Source organism: Solea senegalensis, linkage group LG7 (genome assembly GCF_019176455.1).
Source record: "Solea senegalensis isolate Sse05_10M linkage group LG7, IFAPA_SoseM_1, whole genome shotgun sequence".
NCBI lineage: Eukaryota > Metazoa > Chordata > Actinopteri > Pleuronectiformes > Soleidae > Solea > Solea senegalensis.
In genome coordinates, this window is record NC_058027.1 from 1,734,465 (window position 1) to 1,761,630 (window position 27,166).

The 27,166-nt window shown below is 43.6% G+C and overlaps 2 protein-coding genes across 5 annotated transcripts in view; one reads left to right on the forward strand and one right to left on the reverse strand.

Annotated features, from left to right (window-relative positions):
* The window catches only part of swap70a (switching B cell complex subunit SWAP70a), a 924,354-nt gene that overhangs the window by 397,768 nt on the left and 499,420 nt on the right, over positions 1–27,166 (reverse strand). The window lies entirely within an intron of this gene.
* Positions 1–27,166, forward strand: part of zfhx3b (zinc finger homeobox 3b) — a 184,220-nt gene that overhangs the window by 92,553 nt on the left and 64,501 nt on the right. For 3 of the 4 annotated variants that reach the window (XM_044029740.1, XM_044029741.1, XM_044029742.1), the window contains 3 exons: positions 13,631–16,150; positions 16,239–16,818; positions 19,203–19,699. In XM_044029740.1, the coding sequence (XP_043885675.1) occupies positions 13,667–16,150; positions 16,239–16,818; positions 19,203–19,699 (3,561 nt within the window). In that variant the 5' untranslated portion in view covers positions 13,631–13,666. The remainder of the gene's footprint in view (positions 1–13,630; positions 16,151–16,238; positions 16,819–19,202; positions 19,700–27,166) is intronic. The other variant, XM_044029743.1, reaches the window with a different exon arrangement.

Below are 27,166 nucleotides of genomic sequence, written 5' to 3' on the forward strand. Positions count from 1 at the left end.
GGGTGAGCCAGTTGCTCTTGCTCTAATTCTCACCTCCTCGCTAACAAGTGTCTGTCTGTGTGTGTGTGTATGTGCAAGGAGGTGACCACAAATGTGGATCAACAAGTTTAGACATGCACACATGCAGGAGTGGGTATCTTTTGTTTTGTCATGTTATGTGTTCTTTTTTTTGTTTGTGTGTGTGTGTGTGTGCTGAGCCTCTCAGCTTTATGGCTTAGACTCATAGCTGTGCCTGGTACACTGGCACAACAGCCTACACAGAAACATACAGTTCCACAGCAATAATTCATTAAAGTATGTGGCCGCTATTTATGTCATTACATATGGATGCGTGTACGTTCACACACACTGTGGTGCATCGTTTGCAGCTCGGTGCCTACGAGCCTGCAGGCTACAATATTTGTATATACAATTTCTTGTATATGGGATTGAGTCTAGCTGTCAAAGCCAGAGTTAAGATGCTTTGGCTGCAATATCTGAACTTTCTGTTTCCTTTCGTCTTCTGATAACACATTTCCCAGCACTAGGTTATTTGCTGACATGCTTTCTCAATGTCAAAACAATGACATTAATGAGTTATTGTGTATTAAATGGGCATTTCAGTTCCAGCCCTTGACCTATCCCAGGATTTTGCCCGGCAACCCTCCAGTCACAAGCCCCATTCCCTTCCACACGTGTTCATGTGTACCCTTTGACTCACTGAATCAATGAATGTTATGTGTCAAAGAAGTATGGCTGTGGTCCTCTTCACATACTGGCTTTTTCCCTGTGAGAGGCATCTGTCATTGGCTTGAGCCGCTAATCCTGAGGCTAATTACCCAGCAATGTAAATTACAGTAGGGTTGAGCTCACCATGGACTGCGCTCACTGTCCGGCTAGCTCCTTTTTCTTCCTTCTTTTCTGTGTTCTCTCTTATATCCAACCCTCGTCTTCACCTCAGCTCACGAAGAGCGAGGCGTCATACTATTACCATCTATACAATCCTGCAACTTAATCCCATGCAGACAGTGTCTTTATCTTCAACCTTTAGCTCCCTTTGTCTCTTTTTGCTTTGTTGTTCATAGGGATTTTCTTAGACTGCTCCGTCTTCCTGCCTTTGTGACTTGTGTATGTGTGTGGCGACTCATCCCACACGTGTAAAGCTCACAGTGAGAATATATTATTTCATATTCAAGTTGAAAGCTACAGGATAGACCGGTGAAGGGCTGGAAAACATGAGCTTTTAGCTGCTTAAATATGCTTTCACGTGCGTGATGCGTCAATGATGTGTTCCTGTCCTCTGAGGAATGTGTGGGTTCTCTTGCATTGTTTGACCTTCAGACCCCAGACTCGCATGACTCAGATTCCACACACACACACACACACAGTAGCTGGGTGCACATTATATGTTGTATTATATGTAAAACATAATGTGCACCCAGCTACTTTTATGCCATGCTCGGAGATGGAACCTCTTATTATTCACAAGCTCTCATAGCTCATAGATCAGAAAGCCCAAAGACAAAATGACAGCAAATGGCCATAAAAATCCTCACTGTTTTGAGGCTGTTGATCCCGATAAAGGATTCATGTAGCGTGGGTGCTCCAGAGTTCCTATGCCTAGCTTCAGTTGTGCTATGCTGTGCTCAGCAGGCAACCCAGCTGGGGCCCAGATGTGGCAACCATGTCAAGCGGAGCTGGAAGGCAGAAGATAAGAGGCCGATCATAGGCCGGCTCCTTGGTCTTGGGTCTGTTCCACAGCGGTTCAACTAGATGTTGCGGTCGGTGCGATCTGAACTTTGACAGCCCATGTCATGCTTAATGCCTCACTTCCCAAATACAGCTCAGTAGGGCTGATTTATATCTACCAGGTGCTACAGTGTGCAAGCAGCTCTGGGATGAGAGGCGGCATGTGGCCATTTCATTAAGGCAGATGAACAAGGGCTACAGTGTGTGAGCGTGACAATGAGGGGCAGAAGGCTGGTCTTTGTCAAATATAGCTCCACAGCACTGGAGCTGTCACAACACTCAGACCGAGCCAGGAGAGGGGCGGAAGAGAAGGAACTTATTAACAGACTCCTCATTTCTTAAAATATCACACCAGTTTTTGCTTCCGCCTAGCTTCCATTCATCTAGTTCCTCTGTCTTTTTCCCTTGAACCATACATGTAGGGATTTTAGGATTTTAATGGGCCTCTGCCTCCGTTAACGTGCCTGGACCAGAGACGACTGCTCAGTGACAGCAAGGGAAGCCCCGCTTCCTCTAAAACGTCAAATATGTACTGTTGTATTTGCATTTCATTACTAGAATTTCGATAGATCTCGATAAACTATATGACAAGTCTGTTCAGGATCAGCAAAATGTCATTTTCTTCTTCTACATTCCCCAAAACCAATGGAATCCAGTGGAAGCTCAGCTTCTCTGGGAGTCAATGGAGCAGCGGGCGGGTGCAGACACTGGGCTGGTTCAGGATCATTGGAAGAACTGTTTGAAAGGCGGAACCTGGGCAGATACAGCCCACAAACACAATATTTCAGCATTTCCTTATTTCAGTCGGACAAAATGAGTCGTGAAATGAGCTTCCCCTGTATCAAACCAGCGACCGCCACTGGCCTGGACATCCCTGCGTAAAGTTTTGGTACAATCCAAAGCTGTCGATAGCTTCTATTGTTGGTTTTATTTCAGCTGCTGTGCTAAATATTCCTCGCTCGTCATCTGAGGTGCTTGTCACAGAGGGCAGGCACACACCTTTCAGCTACGCAGCTCAAGGGTCGACTTTATCCATTAGGAACGGCTTCATTGTTTGCAGTTGTTTGAGTTCACTGGTTTCTCTGGGGTTCAGCTGAGAACTCATATTTAGTGCACACAAACCCTTAGGATTACAAACTGCAGCAGGAAGCGTTGTCTGTCAGTCGTGTGTTATCCTTTTTATTTCCTGCTGAACTGTTGTGTTTTTCTTCACACGCGGGTCTCTGAACACTCTGGTCGGCTCTGTCGGTGCCGAGTGTAGCTACAGAAATGCTATTTGATGTTCCTTGCACACTTCAAGTGCAGAGGTGTCGTTCAGCATTGCCCTCCAGGCCACCTTGTTATACACTTAACAAGTTGTTTTCTTTTTGTTTGTCTTCCTTTTTTTTCCCCCTCTGTTGACAGTCCCTCATCACTGCTCCACCCAGAAGGAATGCACATCACCTTCCAAGGTTTGCCTTGGAAATGTGTCCTTGTAAAGTGTAGGGCAAGCTCTGCTCCCCTTTTAAGATGACAGTTGTGCCAAGATCTGATTGATGTGTTCTGCTATAGCATCCAGTTGCATGTAAACTAGTGCTTGGCAGGTTTGTCTTCATCATCATGGAAATTCTCCAAGATCCTCATTCAGCATCTAACATTCAGTTGACTGTGTTTTCTCTTCTTGGAAATGAGAGTCATTTGAATGTGATCAGTGTAATCCCACGCGGAAGATTCCATTCACTTTATCACCAACAAATAACCCTGGTTTGCCACAAAGCTCATTGCAGAAGCGGCTCCTGTTCTTTTATGTGGCATAGACGTAACAACATATATTATGGTTAAGGATTCATTTGGTATTAATAGCAGGGTTGCCATCATTTCTGATTCTAAAGCATGAAGTGTTTTTTTGTTTTTATTGTTGGCAAATATTCCCTCTCTTTGCTTTGTTTTCCAGTGCCTCCACATCTCTTACTCACGTCCTGTTTTAAAACTCAGGGCACATTATTTTAAGTTTATTAACTGTCATGATTCAGCAGGGGAAGGGGGCAATAGAAAACACTTTCCCCCTGAGGTTTATTGTTTAAAAACGGGTGCAGTTCTTTCCCAGGATAAGAGCTTCAGCTAAGCAGAGAGGAATTTGGGACAGGCCTCATAAAAAAATAAAAAAAAGTATTTGTGTACCAGAAAGATATACGCTTTTCCTTTCTAAATCTTTGTCATTAATGACTTTAGCACATGTTTTGGCTGTGCAAGGTCTTCAAAGGAACCCTCTAATTATTTATCCAGGATATCCTACTCTAGAATTAGAGGCCAGGTCACCATTGGCTTTCATGCCTTTTTTCTGCAAAGAAGTAATTTCCACAGAATGGTTTGACTAGGACACCCTCTAATCCCTGTTGTATGTGCATACTGTGTGTGTGTGTGTATATGTGTGTGTGTGTGTGTGTGCGCGCGCACTCCCACACATGGTTGGGCATGTGTACACACAATTATCTGAGTATGAGACTTCACTATTTCTCAGTAAGAGATCGCAAGTTTCCATTTTCCACACATAACACTGCATGACTGCTCTCAACATAGACCGCTTTCATCCACGTTACCCAGGTTTCCTGGTCTTTGGCCTTCACATGTCTAAAATAGATCTTATCACACTACACTGACCAACACTGGTCCTAACTGCCTCATCCCCTGCAACTCAAACAGTTACTGGAACCCTGGAGTTACTCATATTTGGGATTTTATTCTTTTTGTGTCCCTTTAAGAACGAGCTGCAGTGGATATGTATTTATTTTCAGGTGCCAGTCAACCCTGTGTTTTACCAGGTGCAGGACCGGGTCATTACTTAGGTATTAGTTTTCCAGATTACAGAGAAAGGCCCAGGATTATAGACATGTTATCCATGTCCCGTAAGAGCCTGAGCCTCTGAGTGGAGCCTGGTACTGTGTTACTTTTTGCCCCTTTTTGCTGTCACGTTACAAAGCTACCACTGTCTCTCTGTCAACACAGGTTTAGTATGGTGTTGTATGTGTTTGTATGCAGTAGGGGGGTGGGGGTCACTTTTATCCAAAGCCCATGGTGGACCTCTTATGGTCTCGCCAAAACATTTACATAAAGCCCACAATTGTGATAATAAACCTTTTTATCATCGGGCTCTCAATCAATATTGTGGCTTCTTAAGGTTTAATATTTCAATGGTATTGATCATTTTAACAACTGTGTCTGTGGTTGACTTGCCTTAACTGCAGCGCTGCGGGAAGGTGTGTGTGTGTGTGTGTGTCTGTCTGTGTCGTGTCCTCTCAGGTGCTACTTTTCTAGATTTACAAAAGCAGTGTGATCCTATTTGCTATATTTTGCTGAGCCTTGCATTCTTATGTTCTTAGTGTTTGTACTTTAATAGCAACAACTTTTGCAATGAAGTTGTAGTCATTAGTTCTCTTAACCCCATCTAACACCCTCATCCTGTTACTACAGAACACACAGAATGGATTGAGTGCAAACATAAGCTCTAAAAGCACTGTAGTTAGCAGATTTGACTTCCATCCTCTCTCGAGAGAGAATGTCTGATTCCCACAGATATAAATAGGAAAAGATTTGATCATTAGAAGAAATGGAGATCGCGGGGCTCACAGACTTTGATCGACACAGTTCCCCCTTGTCCCTGACCTTTCTTTGGACAGGTGTCTTTAGTGCTCTCACCTTTCTCTCACTCTTGATCTGTCTTTCAGAAAGACACACCATGCACTGTATGTACACACACATCTTTCTGAGATAAAAAATATGTTAACTTCAGAAATCTTCCCAGGGATCATGATCAGTGAGATTCTTGGTTGATTAGTATCAGAGCGCCAAACAGAACAATGTACAAAGTATCAAGTGTCCTCTTAGCCTTTCTGCATTCCACACCATGGGAAAGTCAGCATTGCATGTTAGTGTCTGATGTCCTAAGTCAGACTGTTGAAAATCATTTAGTATCCATGTCCGCTGTCCATCGAACTAATCTGATAACTCCCTCTCTTTCTGTCTCTCTCTTAGCGTGTGTGTGTGTGTGTGTGTGTGTGTGTGTGCTTAGCAATTTCACCGACACCCTGCTGAGTGTGTACTGTGTGTGTGAGTGGCTCTGTGCACTGGGTTGCCTGGAGGCAAATGTTGGTCTGTGCCCGATAGCCCTGTTCTGATTATACATCAATACTTTAATTCCAAGGATAATTTATGCTCTTATAAATTACAAAGCTTTCTAAACAAACCACATGGGAAACTAATACAGTGCAGCACGTCAATATGCTTGGAAAGATAGTTTCTGCACTTCAAATTTGTAATGGAAATAGTATTACTCTTTAAAAATCTCACTGTGATTTCTGGCAAATGTTTTTTTCTTGCATTCAAATAGAATGTATATTTTGTGCTCTCACTTTATCACTCGGCTCCAGTGAGGTTTGGATGAAATGATATGCAAACCTCCCTCACATTTGTACTCTTGGTGTTCCACTGTAGCCCCCACCACCCATGCTGGTTGCTAATTGGCGGGAGACTGGGAGCTTCCTGCTGTGTGTTCGCTGCTTCCCTCTGGTTTGCCACCCCACCAGGTCTTTCACCAACACTCGGCAGATCCCAGTAATTAACCCACAGCTAATTAACTACTTCTAATTACATCAGCCTGCTGTTTCTATCACACCCTTCAAAACTGAGGAAACACTCTCGTGCCATGTGTAAATCCCTTTTGACTGGTTTTGGAAGTTAGCTGAGCTCCAGTCAGATAAATGAATCGGACCAGGCCCGGTGTATGAGTGTGTAAAGGAACATGCTTTGTCTTAAATCACTTGTCTTCCCTTCTGTAACATTGACTGGATTACCAGCATTTAATGTTGTTGTGTGAAGGGTTAAATCATTCAAGGTTCTATTTCAAGTATGTTAACAAAGGAGGCAATTGATACTATAAACAAATCAATTGAGCCTTTTCTGGCCACTATTGCTTGTTCCAAATTGTTACTAAAATTGAGTGCTGTGAAATTAAAACAATCAGCACACTGCCTCCGGGGTATTTGAGTTTAACTCATATTTTAATCAGCAAAGAATATTTTAGCTGATATATAATCTTCAGTATGTGTTTCCAATTTAGTTTGGTTCACACTGAACACGTTACAAGCGCTGTCGTCATGACTGGAGCGTGATATTCCGTACCTCTGGGTTTTCAGCGGCTGTTACATGACAAAAGCTGCATGTCTCAGTTTTGCAATCTGAGAAATGAACCCAGACATGCCAGTGAGTGACCCTCTTTACTTACGCACACTCATGTAAACACACAGCGCTGCTCTTCCCCGGCTCAGACTCAACACAGCCGTGGCTATTTCTGTTCCACAGACTGATAGCTCCCACTGAAGATCATTGATTTTACGGGAAGCCCTGTTTACAGGCTGAGTGCCATCGACCTGAGGTGACTTTTTGCCTCCTGCAGTTGGAGCAATACTGGAGCATCCTTACATCTGCATTAGCAGATAGTGGACAGAACGCTTACAGCACGCATGAGACAACATTGTCTTAGATAGTTAATTATCTCATTTATAGTGTTAGGAATTAAAGACAAACATAACTTGACGGGATAACTTGTTGTTTTTGACTCAGTATTATCAGTGTATTATTAATATTATCAAAAGACTATTGATTAAGTTAAATATGTGAATTATAATTGCATGCATTTCTTTTTTTTCATTATTGTCTCGTGACACCAGTCAGCTGCTTCAGGTTAGAACCACACTCACCACATACACCACATACACATGTTAGTTGAAAAGCAGATCTGTAGAAAAAGTATTATACAAGAGCAGTAGGAGACACTTTATAATATAAATCTCCACACTCTAAAAATGTGGTGCTGTATATGGGCCATTCTACCGAATTCGTGCAAATTGCTGTCCCACAATAAAAAAACTATTTAACAAAACAATTAAGAATTCAGACCTTCAATATTTACTAAGATGATGTTATGATCTAGTTAAACACAAGACTGTAACTATTTAGTAATTAAGCTAAATATATACAAAATCATCATTTATGCTACCTTCCTAGGTAATTTCTATTGGGAAGTAGTTGTCCCAATCTCTAAGCCCTAAATTTCAATCCATGAAAATAATACTTAAAAGAATTTTGTCATTTTTTCCAATAGTGTATTTTAAAATATATGTTTGGTTTCTTTTAAACAGAATGTAAAACATTTAGATTCATTTTGAAGTTTTTTTTAAAATTACAAAACATGCTTTAAAAAATGCTGTCCCACACTTTCACGTCACAACCGTAACACGAGTTGTTTTACCACATGGGTGGAGCCTGGTTTTAGTCACACCCCAGAATTTCTGACCAAGAAATGACACTGCATCCCTGTGCCTCATGGCTGCATGGTGAGATATTACCTCTCATAATTTTTAAGTAAATGGGTTCCAAAGTCTGAAAATCAGCATGTTACATTAATAATTGTCACAACCGTACACGTATTATCTGCAAGTAAATACACTTTTGGGGGCTCAAAACAAAATATTATGTTTTGTTGTGTGTACAACTGTTCAAACATCTGTTCCTAGCCATTTACTTGTTAGCATGTTTGAGTTATGCTAGGAATTAGCTAAAAATGTCACAACCGTAACAGTCACAACCGTAACAAATTGTAACGTTACGGTTGTGACATAATCATTATGGTAGTGACAACATGTAATGTTCCACATATTTAAGGAGATTTTTCATCATTATTATTACATTATACTCTTAAAACATAATAATAATAATAATAATATTGTTATTATATTTGATTTGTAAAGCACATTTCATTATTAAGAATCTCAGAGTGCTAAATAATGTTTGATATGATAAGGAAAGAAGGAAAGAAGGAAAGAGAACGAAACTAGAAACGAAAGAAAGGAGGAAAGATCAAATCTATCAGTGATTTATCTGACAGGGAGCAAAGGAAGGTCAGAAGATCATGGCGAAAAAGACAGCAACATCACAGGCTATTGGTGAAAAGTCAAAGAGAGGTGGAGAGATTGTGCACAACTTCCACGCCACCTCCCACACCCTCTGCCACGCCTTCTCCCATGCCGCCTTACCTTCCACGCACTTCTAGTGAGACTGTTACTCCACGCACTTCTAGTGAGACTAATAAGAGACGTTGGAATGCGTGACCACAGAAAAATAAACTTGAATGGAAGAAAGAAAAATATAGAAAACGGTGCCATAGATTGTGCGTGAGGCCAGAGAAGTCAAAATGTTCCGCAAGAACAAAAACTCAAAAGGAAGTATGGAAGCACAGAGTTCCTGCGCATATCAGAAAGACCCTTCTTTTTCATAACACACTCATGCACAATTTGCAGAAAAAAATACAAGTCTGCCAATTATAAAGAGAAACATGGATTAAGAAGCGCATTGACAAGCAGGTTGCTCAGAAAATACAATCTTGTTTTTATGCTCAGAGAAACACTAGGCAGCTCCCACAGGCAGCTCTCAACACGACTGCAGACAACCCACATCTAAAGTTCACCTATCAGAGACATAACATTTGTGTTTGTAAAATTCACATTAAAAGGCAGGTTATGAGTTAATATTAAGCAATAATGTTGAGGGGATATAATACAACCTTGCAAACAAAATACTGTGGTCACTACCGTAACAGTGCGGTCACTACCGTAACAGTGCGGTCACTACCGTAACACTGAATGTTTTGTAAAATAAAATAAGAATTGAGTAATTAAATAACATTTTATGATAACTATTGGTTAAATATACATTCAATGTAATAACTAATGAACTCTGAGATCTCTATGATCAGTGTAATTCATTTTACAAAAAAGATTGCATTTAAATTTTGATGAGTCTTAGAAAATAAACTTTGTAAATTTGTTAAAAAAATTATTTTAATTGATTTAGTTGTAAAACCCTTCATAATAAATTACTAAAATTATTCTTTAGAGGGTGTATGGACACACAATATTAACAGATTAATATAATGGTTTTTATTGCAGTGTGTTGCTGTGTTACGGTAGTGACAAATTTTAGGAGTTGAAAAACATTTCAAGAACAGGCAGACATTAATATATGAAATTTGACTGCGCCTTTACTAGATATGTACCATAGACATATGGTACAATATATGTATGGACAAGGTTTTTGGAAAAAAACAACTTTTGAAAATGTGTTTCCAACTCTGGACTTTGCACGAATTCGGTAGAATGGCCCATATACTATATTAACTGGGCCATTTAAATGGACTTAAGTCACAGTGTGTAATGCATACGTGCCCTTTATTGGGGATTAATTGGAACAAACCAAGGAGATAAACATGGGCCTCACTCTGCCTCAGGACTACAATGGTTCCCCCATCAATGAGCATGTCCCCAGTGCAACATCAAAGGCCTTCCCCTGCTTTATCAATAAGAACCCTTCCTTCCCACATCTTCCTGTAACTTGCTTAGCGTTCATGCCATTGATTTTCCAATAAGCGCCCCTTACCCTGCGGTGGCTGGCGAGGCTCAGTGATGGCTCAGAGACCAGACTCAGACAGGCAACATGACAGAGGAACAATTGAAAAACCACATCTGGTTTACTGTTAGGGGGGTCCTTGAGGCCTTTTCAGGAACAGTGTCCTTCCTTTTTAAAAAGGTGTTTCCTCACTGTGGACGTGTATATGGTTGAGAGTAAGAGCCAGTGCTGCATGATGCCCATAGCCCAGTCGTATTTGTAGCAAGAGTTGAGTCAGTGATAAATCCCTCCGGAAAGCCATGGAAGGAAGGGTTCTCTGGGGGTAAGGCCAGGCCTTCAGGCAGGCGATCGGGCACTCTTACAATCAGATGGTTTCTTGTCTTTAATTCCCCCCACAGTTTGGCCGGTTAATCGCACCTAATAAATGGACCCATAATTTAAAACTTATCTCATTTTCCATCCCTAGCAAATGATATCCAGACCCTCTGTTCTGACAGGGTTCATTAGAACTGAGGGCTTTTTTTTTTACAAGGTTCAACCTTATCTGTGTTGTTAAGACGGTGGAAGGAGTTGCAGTGTGACTCGTGAAAAAGAAGGAGCGGGGAGATCTTGGCATGAAGCCTTTGAAGGCAGGTGGTAGCAGGAGTGTGAGTCCTACAGTCAGGATCTGTGCATCGGCATGTTCTCCCTCAGATCAGCTCAGGAATCCGGCCCTTTCTTCTCGCTGATTATCTCTTATTGTCAACTACAGCCTGTTTTGGCTGCTTAGAGTCTGCTTATTGTCAACTGAGGGAGCCCACATTTCAAATGGTGATACAGCACAAGTGCACAGGCTATGGCAGGATCATTTCTGAACAGTAGTTACCTTTACTGGGTTGCTCTATCATTTTGATTTGTGGTTATCAACACAGTCGGGACACAGAGACACCAGCCTCTTCCACTTCCCCTCTTCTTCGACCGCGTCTCTTTGTCTGTCTCCCGACTTGTTTAGTGCCTCCCAGAGATTAAAGCTTTTCCTGCTTTAAACAGGTGTCACTGAGCCAGGCAGACCTTCGAGAGACAAACAGCGTTATATCAGTTGGTCCATCTGCGACTTGCCGACTCCAGACAATCCCATTGCTCATCAGTAACCACTGCAGGTTATTGAATTACACCATCTTGATTTTAAGGGCAATCCTGTTTTCTGTAAGCAGTGTGCACACCAAACTGGCTCAGAGCGCTGATCAAGAGTCATCGTGTTATCCTGTCTTCTGCTAATTGCTCCAGGTATCTTACAGCATTAATGGATGATTAGATACCCCTAGTATAGTGCACTGTACTCTGTTCAGACTCATCAAGGCAGAGGGGAAAGTAGAGAACTTTAGAGGTCATTGTTAATGAGCCATCTGAACTACTAGTTGCACGTATGGGTACAGGTTTCCCAGGTTTGGACAAGAGAGTGGAATGTTAAAAGCTTTAAATGCATTTGCCCCTTTTTCAGTGGACAAAGTCACACACACACTTCCTGCTTTAACTCATTTCATTTTCTTGAGTTTATTCACGTACTTTGGTCGAAAGGATTACCGTCTGTTTGACATGTGGCATATTGTTCTTGTTTCTTTTTTTCCACATTACTCTCACTCTCCCCGAGTCCATTTGTGCGAAATGGCTGTTGAGCTCATAGCCTCTTATTAATGGAGCAGATAATAAATACAGACCAGTAGGGCTAGTATCCCCTCACTCAATATGGCAGCCATCGCTAAATCATGTCTGGCTGTATAAAGCAATCTTGTTAATAAGCCAGCCAGTCTAATATCTTTCATTTTATATGCAAAGCAAGACAAGGGTCACTGGGGTTAGCAGCTGCAGTGTGTAAACAAAAAAGTCAGATTGACAATACTAACAGCAAATGCCTGTCCCGCTGCATTATCGTACTAATATTTACACTGTTTTTGCGGACATGTTTTGAATTTCTTTAAGTTAAGTGATTGATTTATCATCACTGTATGTCATTCTCTGTTGTTTCCTTTTCTCCCGATAAACTAATTTTGTCTGCCAAGTGCAAAAGCACGTGTCTGAGAGTGGAGCGTGTCGTGTTTATTGTAGTGCATATAGTTGGAGAGGTCTTAGGTATGTCGTGTGGGAGGTGAGCTTCATCAGACATTCATGAAGAGGCAGACAGACATTATCAATCTCTCCTCTCCCTCAGTGGTTATTATGTTAGGGCATGGGGGAAGACTCCATTCTGATCACAGCCGAAATTTGCATCCCTAAGTAAATAAGTAAATAAATCAAGTGCAAGCAGTGAATGTGCTAATCAACCGGGACATGGCAGTGAGCTTGGTGCCGGGAAACTTTGCTCATGTAATATTCAGTGATGGTGGGTTAAAGGGCAGCCCGGAGTTATTGGTTTCAGCCCGATTGCCCCCTTTAATCAATGTTGGCTGCATCCCTTTAATAAAATTATTAGCTCAGCAGTATCTTGTGCTATCATTTTATCTCTTCTGCACTCTAAATTGCAGCCTGTGTTGGGCCTCTCAGATGCTCGGGGCATGGCTAGCTCCCGAAAGCTCAGCTCCCATTTATTATTTCAGAGGCGGAGGATGGCTGGAGTGTTTGAAACCAGGCAGAGCATAGAGGTTATTGGATGCAAGATCTAAACACAGCTGCAGTGAAGTCCCAACCCAGCTTATGTATTTTGGGCTCCTGGAAAAAAAAACTTTTTATTGCTGTTGGATTTATTTTAAGTATTTCAATAATAATAATAATAATGATAATATTACTAGCATTATAATGCACATGTGTTATATTCTTCTCATATGGACTCAACGTGATGATAGAACAAACACTGTTAAGAATTTCTCTTTTTAAATGCAGTCAGCCCTTTTTCTTCCAGTTATCTAAATGTACAATGTGCTGATGGGTGGCTTCTCAGTGTCTAATTATCTCACAAGAAATCTATTTGATCCATTAAGTTAGGCTGTTTCTCCTTTTTTCTGTCTGCAAGTTAATTAAAACGGATGTAGGATTTCTAGAATATAAGATTAGGGGTGTTGTTTGGAAGGTGAAGATAAAAGATGGTACCTTCCTGATATGGCAGGAAGATGAATCATAGATGGCTTATTATCGCTTGTCTCAGGCATTGTGTTTAAGTACCTAATCTAGTGAAATGAGCGCGGTGTCATGTTTTAATTGCATCTTAAAACATTTGTCTCATACCCTATGATATTTTTTTTTTATCAAAATGTCCTATACATGTTGTCCCTTTCATGTATTTTGTATTTCTGTATCATTTCCTAATAATTATTAATAATAATTATATTAATACTTTGTATAATACATGTAAGTGGGGTCCACATTTTCATCACTGGCAAAGTAAATGATGACTTGTGTGTGCTTATGTATAGTTTATGTAAGACTGTGAGAAGTGAACTGCAAAAATGCAGCAACAACCTCTAACCTCATCTCATTTGTGTCTCTGCAGGCCTGGATGCGATGAACGCCTCATGTAGGCATCAGCATGGACAGCTGTGAGTCTCCCGTGGTTTCTGGGACAGACGATGGGCTCAGCTCCTCCCAGCAGCAGCAAATACCACAGCCCTGGAACGATCACTCTAGCTCACAGGTCCCTTGTACCAACCAGGCTCCTTCCCTGGACCCTCTGTCTCTTTCTGTTCCCTACCCTTCTCAAACCCAAAACCCTAGCGCACCTCATGACGGGATAAGAGAATTACAGTCCCATCATCATCAGCCAAAACAAACATCGTCCCAGACCCACAGTGATAGCGCTGCTACAGGCCAGCTGCATCCCAGAGGAGAGGGTCTTGAGGAAGAAGAGCAAGAGGGAGTGAGCTGTGGTGAAGAGGAAGAATCTGAGGACTTAGATGAAATGGAGATTGACAGCTGTTTCCCAAGTCTTCAACCCTTTCCTGGGGTGCCAATGACTTCAGGCGGAGGGGGCATGCCCACTCTTCTGCGACATCAGCCCACACGACAACAGGGAGCACCTGAGAGTGGGAGTGAGGAAGGAGATGAGGAGGATGAGGAAGAAAGCAGTGATGTGGAGAATCTAGCTGGAGAGATTGTCTACCAGCCAGATGGCTCAGCCTACATCGTAGAGAGTCTCAGTCAGTTGATCCAAAGTGGTGGGGGCATGGTACCCGGCCTGCTTCCCACAAACTCTCTTAACAGTGGGGGAAAACCGGGTGAACCTGCTGGGACTTCATCCTCGGTCTACCCTCAGATCATCAACACGTTTCACATAGCCTCGTCCTTTGGGAAGTGGTTTGGCAATTCAGACCAAGCTTTCCCCAATACCTCATCTATGGCAGGCCTCAGTCCTGTCCTGCACAGTTTCCGTGTCTTCGATGTGCGGCACAAAAGCAACAAGGATTACCTGAACAGCGATGGGTCTGCCAAGAAGTCCTGTGTATCCAAAGATGTTCCCAACAACGTGGATTTCTCCAAATTTGATGGGCTAGCCCTTTATGGCAAGGGTAAGCCCATTCTTATGTGTTTTCTCTGCAAGCTGTCCTTTGGCTATGCGCGTTCCTTTGTCACCCATGCCGTCCATGATCACCGCATGACACTGTGTGAGGACGAGCGGCGGCTGCTAGGGGACAACCATGCATCTGCCATTATCCAGGGCATTGGGAAGGACAAAGAGCCCCTCGTCAGTTTCCTGGAACCAAAAAATAAGAGCACTCCTTTGCCACCAACCCTGCTACCCATGAACGCTGGCCAGAGCTTCTACGGCACATTTAGTGGTGTCCATCTGGAGCCTGGAAGTAGTAGTGGGGGCAGCGAGACTCTCCTGAACAAAGACTCTGACTCTGGCCTCCAGCAACAGCAGAAACAACAAACCCCACTAAGCTCAGGCCTCTCTCTTGGAGGGCTGAGCATTCCCAAAGCATCCTCTCAAACCTCGTCCCCAGGCTCTGCCAAAGACTCCAGTGCCCTGCCCAAACAAGGAGGGAGAACAGAGGAGGCTGTTGGGAAAGAGTTGGCATGTAAGGGAGAGGATGGGGACACTGATGGACATGAAAGCAAGGCACACCTATCCAACCAGATGGGTGGTTTTGAAGAAGACGAAGATCTGTTGTTAAGGGAGGAGGAAGACGAGGTGGACGCAGAAAGTAAAGGAGTGGCTTGTGGTGGTAGCAGTAGCAGTGGCGGTAGTGAAGCGAGGGAACCAGCTGTCTCAAACCAAAGCATTTCCAAATCTCCTTTATTAATGCCTAGTAGTGCTCTCCAGCATTCTGCCTGCACCTCTGTGGTCAGTTCCACACTCAACAGCAAAGCCCTTGCTTCCACTTGCTCCTCTGTTAAGGAAGAGGGTTCAGCTGCAGATGGTGGGGGGAGAACCTCCGAGAACCTCCCTCTGAGCTTTAACTGCCAGGGGCCCACTGTCCCCATGGCAATGGCGGCAGCTGCCGTCAGAAGGAGCGAGGATGACACTGCTGGCACCTCCTCCTCACCTCTGTCCTCCAATGCTGCTGCTGATGAAAGTGCCAATCGAGATAGTGCCACAGCTCCAGAACCAAATGATTACCCGGCAGAGGGTGAGGAGGAAAATGGAGCCCTTCTGCACCATCACCACATGCACCACCATCATCATCACCTCCACCCTTCATCTCATAGCCACTCGCACTCCCTCCAAGGGGGCTCCTGTGATATGACAGGAATGGGTGAGTGTTCGCAGAACCATGGGTCTGGTGGAATTGCAGGAAGTGGGGTAGAATGCCCTAAATGTGACACAGTCCTGGGTTCCTCTCGCTCATTGGGTGGTCACATGACTATGATGCATTCACGCAACTCTTGCAAGACACTGAAGTGTCCCAAATGCAACTGGCATTACAAATACCAGCAGACGTTGGAGGCCCACATGAAAGAGAAGCACCCAGACTCTGGAGGCTCCTGTGTTTACTGCACCAGTGGTCAGAGCCACCCTCGTCTGGCTCGTGGAGAAAGCTATACCTGTGGATACAAGCCGTTCCGGTGTGAGGTGTGTATCAAAACCTTTGAAATGTTTGGCTGCAGTAAAGTTGATGTCGGGTTTGTTTTGTAATCTGAAAATGTTGCATATTTTCTAGGTGTGTAACTACTCCACCACCACAAAGGGCAACCTCAGCATCCACATGCAGTCGGACAAGCACCTGAACAACATGCAGTCACTGCAGAATGGAGGCTCTATTGGCTCTGCACAGGAGCAGGTGTTCGGACATACCCCAGGAGGAGTGGTAGCTGTCCCGTCAGTGACCCAGGCCAGTAGCCATCACCCACCCCACCACCATCCAACACAGTCCTCCACCCATATGGCTGGACCGTGTGGGGCCCCCTCTCCAACCAAGCTCAAGAGCAAACCTACGTGGCGATGTGAGGTATGTGACTATGAGACCAATGTGGCACGGAACCTGCGCATCCACATGACAAGTGAGAAGCACATGCACAACATGATGCTACTTCAGCAGAATGTGACTCAGATGCAGCACAGCCGGCTTGGCTTGGGAGCCATGCCTTCACCCTCTGAGGCTGAGCTCTACCAGTACTACCTGACCCAGAACATGAGCCTTCCACCAGGCCTCAAGATAGACCCAGCTGGAGCAGAGGCCCAGTTCCTGATGGGAAGTTTTCACCTGGATCCCAGCATGGCTGCCCTGGCTCCTGCACTCGGTGAGCCCCATTTTGTCTCTTTTGCTGTGAGAAAATGCCCGAGCTGACTGCGGAATCACAAATTACAGTCCACAGCAGATTTTTACATGTGAGATCAGTTTCACTTCTTGTTGATGCCAAATCCTAATTTATCACTTTACATGAAACAGTAACATCATTTACCTTGTGATGATTTAACAGCAGGGATATTCACACATTTTTTTTTCAGCTCCCTTTCTTTCTCATCCCTTCAGGTTTAGAATGAAAGAGAGAGAGGGGTAAAAGAAAAAAAATATCCATTTAGCCCATTTTCCACTGGTCAAAGCTCATTACCATCAACCTCATTACCGGCCTTGGGTAAAATGGACAAGTGTTTTATCGGCTCTTACCACGATAGGCGGTAATGTAAACATACAATGAATGCGTTAGTGTCTTCTTCTACTACTTTGGCAGCCTGTTTGCTTAGTCTGCACCTTTCCAGTATGGGGCTATGACGCATACTGTTCACGCAGTGATCTAAAATTGTTCAGTTGCCACTGAGTTTGAAAGAGGAACTGAAGTGAAAGATGGGTTATAAAAGTGTGTCCACTGTAACTTGGTAACTGCTCTACATATTCTGGTTTTCGGTGTGCTGTCTGTCCTGCTTCCGTCCCACCTCCCCGTTGTCCACGCTGCATCCATGATGTTGAGTTGAGTGTAGTGCCCCCAATTGCTGCTGAATGTCACTACTGGAGTTTTTCATATTTTAATTGCAGCTATAAATTTCATGTTGGTCATAGAGAGCTCAACACGGGTAATTTTAGCAGCATAGCAGTGTCTGTGTTGCCAGTTACTACCATAGAGTTTGTACTACGTGTCTTAAACTGTCACCAGTTCAAAAAAAAACTAAAAATAATTGAGTGATATGACTAATTCTTTCTTACGTCTTGTGCCATCTGGTTCATTTTCCTCTGAGGTAGGTTGTAATAAGCATGTTACAAGGGAGGCAATGATTACACAGTCTGGACCCATAAACTACAGTGGTGTCATCCTCTGTTGCACTTAAAGGAACTCTAGTTTTAAAGGATATCTATTTGTGTGTCACATTTTTGCCTGGCACACTGTTTTGTATGAATATGGATATGAGTCGACTTACTGTATATACCTTCATAATGTTGTGGTTTCAATATTCAATATAAGAAGAACCTGTGTGGAAATACAGGCACTACAAATCACTGTCTTGGTCTAATGGCCTATAGCTAGAATTTAGTGAGGAACGAGATCCAGGTCTGTGGTAAATCATGGAATCTGCATCGTAATCGAGCATGAGAGTCGGGCAGAAATGAGAGATGTAAGGTGCAGGAAAGGACAGGACCGGGATTGCAGTTGGGCATGTGTGTACATCTGTGTGTTTGTAAGAGAGCGAGAGTAAGGTGCTATGTCTTGAGAGCTGGGTCTGTGACTAATTTCAGAGGGCTTCTCAAAGGTCTCCCTCTCCTGGCTATAAAAACTCAGGTAATGGAGAAAAGTCCAGAGCAGGCTGCATACTGCAGCAATAAATAAAAAGAGGCTGCTGGAATTAATTTAGTGTAAAGCCAGGAAGGGTCACGCCTGCATGCTCAGTCTGGGCAGGGAAAGATTAAAGATCAGCAAGCAAAAGCAAAAAAAGCACTTGCCGCTCTTACCTCATTTTTTTTAGCATTCATTTTTAAAGTCACCGTATACCCATTGTGCTTAGCCTACTCTCTGTGGATGGTGACATAGAATATATGTTTGCCGTGTTTCCACCTATTTTCCCACCTTCCATCTGTTAGACGTCCATAATGATTTAGAGGCAATCTGGAGAGAAAGATGCAAAAGAACTAAAGCAGAGAAGAGGATGTTTTCGTATTATCGGTCACCAAACAAGGGTGATGGACACAGTAATGTGTGTTTGGGAACTTCTTAGTTGTTCAGTAATGATACGATAACTTGTGGAGTTGATTTACAGACAGGCCATGAACACGCACCAGTCCAAACTGACAACATCTATGTTTATTCTCTGGCAAGTGAGGATTTGGTCTCTATGGAAAACTCCCAGGCTTTCTTCATTCCACGCTCAAATCAAATCATGCTCAACCATTCTTGATGCAATGTCATACAAACAGTCAGAGTCGGCTAGCAGCTTCATTTTATTCAGGATATTATGAGTGGCACGACAAGGATTTCATTCCTCAGAAGAACAATCTAACTAAGCATGATGAAATAATAATGTAAATCACTGAAGTTAATTACTACAGGTACTACAAGTGCTCTTTGAAGATGTGTAGACTGTAACGAATATATCTTTGACATGATGATAAACGTATGTGTGCAACCATCTAAATACCTTTCTTTACTCTTTCCACTTGCCCTTTCCCTCTCCTTGTTTTCCCTGCATGTTCTAGTAGGTGGCGAGCTTCCCATGGACGTGCGGCTGGGAGGTGGACAGTTGGTGTCCGAAGAACTAATGACCCTCGGAGAAAGTCTATCACAAACCAGCGATCCCTCCCTCAAGCTCTTCCAGTGTGCCGTGTGCAACCGTTTTACAACTGACAACCTGGATGTGCTCGGCATGCATATGGGAGCTGAACGTAGCCTACCTGAGGAAGAGTGGCGTGCTGTGGTGGGCGACTCTCACCAGTGCAAGTTGTGCCATTACACCACTCAGCTTAAGGCCAATTTCCAGCTGCACTGCAAGACAGACAAGCATGTGCAAAAGTATCAGCTCGTAGCCCACATTAAAGAAGGAGGCAAAGGCAACGAATGGCGCCTGAAGTGTGTGGCCATTGGAAACCCCGTACACCTGAAATGCAACGCCTGTGACTACTACACCAACAGCCTGGAGAAGCTGAGGATGCACACTGTAAATTCTCGTCATGAGGCAAGCCTCAAAGTCTACAAGGTTAGTGCTTCTTTACTGCACCCACCACTCAACCTTGTTATGACATTTTCGCATTATGAATGAATGTACACATGAGTGGTGACGGTAAGGGAAAGAGCATGTATGCAGGATCTGAGTAGATTAAGATTGAGCTGCAACATGTTGGTGCTGGTGTGTTATTGTACTCGTGCAAACCTGGAGACGTATGATCCCGTTGAAGTTTGATGCAGTTTGTGTCAGTTAAAGCTCGAGCGCCGCCCATACCATTATTCTCTCCCAAATATTTGAGTGATAGCTTTCTTATGTAACTATTGCCTTCCCAATAGTCATAGAAGAGAAACAGTGCTGCTATGAGAAGAACATGGCAGGTGGAGCTGGTTCGGAAGCTTAGGGCCTGAATCACTTTGAGACGAATGAAGAAGTGTGAGGAGACAGAGGTTTGGTGCTAATACTCCTCGGAGCGGGAAAGGCTGAATCGTTCTCGACAGCTGTATTGATTTTTGCTGGACTTGGAGCTTCACCTTCTCCTCTAATCATTCCATAATAGCCAATGGATGAACACTCTCAGAACAAATGGCCATAAATCTAACAGGCCTGATTCCATTTAGGTACCTATCCTGTGTGTCTGTGGCTTTGGCCACTCTGCACTTAACCCAAACTGGCATAGTTGCAAATAAACATGTACATACACAACACAACATACTAACAACACACCCCTCGTAAGCCTACACTACACACACACACACACACACACAGATGTCCAGTCCACACAGTGAAACATATTTGAACAATTATGTTCCTTGACACTAATGTGTTGCAGTGTTACTGTATTTCAGGGTGACTTGGTTTTGGACAGGGGTTATGAAAAGGTCTCAAAAATACTGTGTATTTAAAATCATCCATCATTATGAATGGTTCCTCAGAGCCACGGGCATGACAGACATGTTTCCCCTCCACAGTGCTGTCCTGAAATAATTGTAACGGAGAGAAATCAATATTCAGTGCTTTGTTTAAGGAGAAGGTGGGATTCACAGCCTCTGGTCCAGCTGGTCCAGCTGGCAGCGTCGTCGATGATAGATAATGTAGTTTGGTTTGCACCAGGACGAAAGAGGGGATGGCAGAACATTTATTTTTGGATACACCTTGAAATGTGCAACATAACTTGTGAAGTAAGATATCATATTGTTTTTCCAGTCGATGGTCATTCTCTCTTGGCCTTTGCTGTTGAACTTACTGGCCCAGATTCCAATGACAGTGTGACATTAGACGGAAATAGACAGACACGGACACACTCTCTCTTCTTCACACATTTGAGGGGAGCAATACAGTAGCTTAGTTTGTTTCATTTTATATTTACACCTTCCACTTCACCGTGAGACCAAATGAGACCCGCTTTTGTCCCTCGGGTTTTTATGAAAGAGTAGGCACGTGTCACACTGCTGCTCAGACAGTGGGCTTAAACATGCACAACACATCCAGGATCATTATTTATGACTGAGTGTGCATTTGTCCAGAAATGACCTGCACTCTCAACCCAAGAACACTGCGTCCCCCCCAAGAGCTGTCCTCATCTCGAAGACAACTCAAAAACAGAGACGTTTAAGAGTTGACAAGAATTCTTACAGTGCTTTAAGACTCACAAATGTGATTAGCGGACAACAAGTACGTGGTTGTAAGTTTTCTTGGCAGCACTTGCTCCCCGCTTGACGATGTCACTGTATCTGTACTGTGCTGGATTTAGTGTCCTGGTAAAGATACTGACAGACAGAAAACCCACACTGGCCCACAAGCCTGTAAACCCAACTCGGTATATTAGGCAAGGACGAAAAAAGGGAAAATCACCATTCATTTATTCCTCCCTGAAGAAATCTGATGCAAATAGCACCATTTTTAACCTTTTGGGGGAGAAAATAAATCATCAAGTCAGCATAAACAGGCTGTAAGATGTGGGAGATGCTTGGGACACTTCACCAAAATCAAACTGGTTTGCATTAAACAGGCCCTTTGTGTGCACAGCTCCATATAAATTGGAGCCTGTAATTACTGGAATTAAAAAGGAAGGTTTAAACTGAGGGCTAAGCTGGATGGGATAATTTGAGAGTCTGTGGTATGCGGCCCATATTAGGGCTTTCTAAAAATATCACCCCCACCAACCCATGTATTGGAATGTTCCAAAAGACCACAGAAAGATCCAGCAAGCCATCCCGACCGCATGGACCACCACACAGCGCGGGGGGGTGGGGGTGATGCCGTGTCCGTCCCTGTGCTCTGTCGAGAGTTACCCCTTCTAATCATTCTGCTCTGCCAGCTCACTGTTGCACTCTCTAACTCTCACCCTTGTTTTCCCTGTGAGCTCTTTGCTGCTGTGACGATAGCAGGATGGTTGCCCGTCCTTTCCAAGAGTGGTCACTCCTAAACACAAACAGATGGGTTTTGTTGCAGCGCAGATGACCTAAGCTTTAGTTTGTGTGTTTTGTTTCCTTCCTTTCCCTTTTAAATTGTTTTTAATACATATGTAGCTCTCCCCTTAGACTCTCTTCATCTTGAGCAAAGGCAGCTTTAGCTCTCACTTTACAGCCATCCACATGTGAATATGATAGCACTTACAGTATACCACGAACAGTGAGCCTCGGGGCTTGGCTATGTGCTCGTGTGGAGGTGAGATGAGTGGCACTAATCCAACTTTCAGGCCTTGGCTTCTCTGGCCAGACAGAATGGGTGGGGCCTAACCAGGCCCGGCCACAGGCCTCAGTTTCCAGTCAAGGGTTGGAGGAAAGGGGAGGAGCATGAGGGACTTAGCTGGCTACCTTCCTTGTCTCGGGGGCTGGTGCAATTGGCGGTAATTGAGATTGATTGGATGTTATTTTTCCTCTTGCAAATGTAGTCCATTAGCTTGGCACATGCATAATCAGTTTAGAACGCAGTTAGCTGAATGTAATCATGTTCCTCGGTGTCTGCTAGCACAAAATCCACTCCAGATGCCGCTTGGCCATGGAAAGAAAGGGAGAAAGTGCCGCCACTATCAGATGGGGAATCTGTATCCAAGAAAGTCCTGTCACCCCACCCACCACTCTGTCCTGGTCCCGCTCTATTGAGCACACACATAGCTGTACAAACTTCTACTTCATCCATCGCTCTCACTGCCTTACGCAGTCAGTCACATGCACTGCTCATTTCCTATGAGAACAGCAGTTTGGGTCGCATGCACGGTACTTTTGAGTGCACTGACTTTGTGTTAAGTGGAGGCCATTAGCAAACACAATACATCTGTATCTTGGATGTAGTTACTGCTCTTATTTTACCCTTCAGTGCAATACAAAAGAACTGGTGAGGAAAAGAAAATGTCTACACTGTGCAGAAAGCAAATAATCACAAGGAAACATAACAGAGGGGAAAAAAAAAGGCTGTAATGTAAATGAAGGGATTAGTGGTTACATGAAAAGGCATTAAGGTGTTTCACTACTCAGCAGAAGCACTTGCTTTTCAAACTCCAGAATGCAGAGCGTGATGACCTCTTCCCATTAATGATCATAAACGACCAGGATTGACTTCAATTCTCCTGCGTATTACGTTGTAGATTTGCAATCAAATAAATTTCCAAGTTAGACTTCGGAATCATGTTGCTCTTCATCCCTCAGGCAGGGTCAGACAAATCTATTCCCTCTCTGAATTGCTTGAACACTTCGAGATTGTCCAGGTCTTTTTTGATATTTTCTTTGCGGTAAGACAATTTGACAAGTCCAAATTGTCTCTCTGCCCAATGCAAAGACAAAAATCACAGCAGATAATGTGAAATGTCCTCTCTCTTAATGACATAGTGTGGACTCCCGGCCATGCCCACTCACCCACCAGACATTTCAAAGTACAGGAGGAAGAGATGGATGGAGACACACACGGGAGGGGAAAGGGGATGGGGTGTGTGTGTGTGTGTGTGTGTGTGTGTGTGTGTGTGTGTGTGTGGGGGGGGACCAGGAGGGTTGGAACGATAGATACTCTGCTAATTATCATGGCTAGCCTATGATTGTTCAGTAATAGTGCTCAGTGGGAAAGGTTGCAGCAGTTCCAGGAAGAGCTGAGCTCTGATTTACTGGTACTACCGCTCTAATAAAGCGCTTGCTGCACATCCTGGGAGACAGCCCATTCTCCCCTTTCACATGCACAAGCATGTGCATGCACGCACGCACACACTCACACACACACACACACACACAAGGCAATCTTGAAATCTGAAGTGCCACAAAATGACAGCATGTGCCTGATGAAATGTACTATTTTAGTCCTGTGTACAATACATGTGATAGACGTGTAACAGTGTTTAAATTCTAGGCCCATATAACACAGTCACTGCAGTCACTATCCTGACTGACCTCCGTTGCTCCCCGTATCAGTAGCTGCCTGCACTCTAATCTTACTTTGCTTGTTGTTTGTAACAATGGAGGCGTGGCATACAACAAAATAACAAGGACGGATTGGAGAGAAGGCCTGTCAGACCAATAAGGGAGGGGCTAGTGGTGCCTAGTGTCTGGCAGTGTGTAAGAATTTCACAACTCTCATAGCTCACACCCCTTGAGAAGGTCAGGGAAAAGGTCGGGCTTTGACCCTTGGCACAGCTGCTGCTGCTGCTGCTGCTGCTGCTGCTGATAGTAGGAGTAACAGCTCCGTCATGGGTTTTTCTGGAGCTTTAAAAATGACACAGAAAGATAGGAAACAGACAGAGAGGCTGGTCTTTGTTTACCACTATTACCAGAGTTAAAAGGACCCACTGCATTACACACTATAGGTTCTCCATCCTGTTTCTGTGGTTCTGTGGATATGCACTGTCTGTAGTCCGTAACACAGGGCAGAAGATAATGAGATGCATTAGCTGGGGGGGTTGAGATTCCTGGTCATGGTGTTGATGTTTTGTTTTGTTTTGTTTTTGACAAGCACAGCAGGTGATCACCAGAAAATGCAGATTGGTATTTGGGAAGGGAAAGAAATCGGAGGCAAGCTCGTGTCAATGTTTTGACGAGGGTTTAGCATACAAGGCAGAGATAAGTTCCACTTTGTGAATAGCATTTGAATATGTTGCTGTACTTTAAGCAAAGTCATATATTCAGATTGTGTTCCTACCTTTTTAGGAAAAACCCCACATTATAAAATGAACCATACTATGTTACAGTAACGGGTCAAACTGTGGCTTGCATTGTAGCCTCGCAGGCAGAAGGCCACTGGTTTGGATCCTGGTTTGACCATAGATGCGTGACGTTTGCTTGTACTCTAGCTTCCTCTTATGCAGGAACATTGGGGATTAGGTTAATTGGACACTCTAAATTGTGAGTGTGAATGTGAGAGTGTATGGTTGTCTGCATGTTGGCCCTGTGATAGTTTAGCGACCTGTCCAGGATGTTACCCAGGATGTTACCCAGGATGTGTCTGCCCCACTTCAACCCTCATGTCGTGTGTGATGTTGACGTTTCCTACGTTCTTCTCCTCAAAATTAATAAATATAGCAAACACACTATACCCACAAACTACCGGTGTTAGTGAACCAGTGGGTGGTCTATGATTGACATATACCTTATGTTAAATGTGTTATCCAACGCCCTCGGCTGCATGCCACATCCCACTCTTTCCTCTCGCCGTGTTGGAGGAAATCTTCACCTTAAAAACACACTGTTTACTATAATTGTCGACACACTGAATCTCTGATTTAATCAGTGGATCTCGCTCCTGTATAAAAGAGGACATATAAAGCTTTCCGGGCTCAAATTTGTCCGATTTTTTCTTTAATTTCCCCAAATGGTAAAACAACATTTTTCACTTTGAAGCAGGAGACGGGGGCATTAATGTGAGAGTAATTGCATCGTGAAGAAACTTCTGTCTCCACCACCCAGAGGGTCTGTGTATCCAATCTTTGTTCTACTCTGACTCTGCCTGCCTCTGTCTTTTAAAGATGATATTACAGCTAATCAGTCATGGTCCTGTCGTCTTCTTCTTCTTCTTCTTTTTTATTATTATAACCACCAACACAAAACCAGAACAGCACAGAAAGATACTATCCTTTTGGACCATGAAATCAGTGTCCTCTACACTTTCCAATAAGCCTATCACACGTTTGGTGGTCATGTAGGAAAATGAATTGCCACGTAACATGTGCACAGAAAGTGCCCGTAGTCACATGTTGCTTGTGACTGCCAGACACACAAGTATAATAATAATTATAATTTCATTATTATTATTCTTTATTTGAAAAATTAACTACTGACTGTTGGTCAGTGAGTCTGTGGCATCTCCAACACGTGCAGTTATATAGACTATATATCTATATATAGATATATATAGAGAGAGATATCTATATCTATATCTATATAGAGATATAGATATAGATATATCTATATATATATATAATTTTAATGATTGCCCACCCGTTTTGTGGAAATTCATTTGGAACCAAAGTCTCAATGTGGATGAATGAAAGCTGCATGTGTTTGAGACCAGACTGAGCTGCTCATACACCTGGATTTAACCGCTGTTTTTTCAGAGCAGGCAAACATGCTGTGGTTATCACGGCTTGAATGAAGCGTCCACTAAGTCTTTTGGCCAAATGGCCAACATGTTTGGCGACCTATTGCCACCACACCTGAAAGACTAACCGTCACAGTTGGCAGGTAAATGCTGCTTTGATGAGGCCAGATGGCAGCTCCTGTGAATCTATGTAGCTGCTAAGCTGAAGGGATGGAGAGAGTGAGGCAGGCAGGCTTACCGGCTCTGTGCCATCAATACATCAGTGGCTTAGCCACCAGATTAATGGCCCCCGAGTGGTCAGGGCCACAAAACTACTCTACTGCTCTGAGGTCTGTGTTCAGCGGAGCTGTACATGAAAGCAAGTTTGGGTGAGGAGACAGATGAGGAGAAGGGAGGAGGTCCTCGGTACCAGGATGAGCACGCAGGGACCTGTATTCTGTTTGGCTTCGGCCTACAGAGTAGAGTCATGGGACCGATAAATTTCAGAAGATGATGGATATGTGGCCCTTACTGTTGTTTTATTCCCAGAGACATGTCATTTTCTTTGTGCAGTATTCCAGCCTCACTGAGCCGTTTTCTACAACAACACACGGTGCATTTGACAGCTCTTTCACTAACTAATACTACCTGTTGTTTTCGGAAGCAGAGTTTAAAACTTGTGCTTAATTTACAGTCACGCGGCAATTTAAATTGCCCCTAAGTGTGCGGCGCTTGTGCTGTTTCTGTTTTACTTTGCTTTTTTTCCTTTGTTTAAACAAATCTGCCCCTGAGGTCTTTCCATTCTGTGGTGCATCGATTACTGTTGGATTGCAGAACTTCTGCAATTTCTCGCCGGGATTTCATTGGCTGCTTGTTGTTAATGATGGGTCAGATAGATTTGGATGCCTCTAAGCATGATCTCCTCAAAAGCCGTTCTTATTAGCTGCGGTACGTTGTGCAAAAGTCTGAGTGAAAACACTTTGCACGGTGAAAAGTCATTTA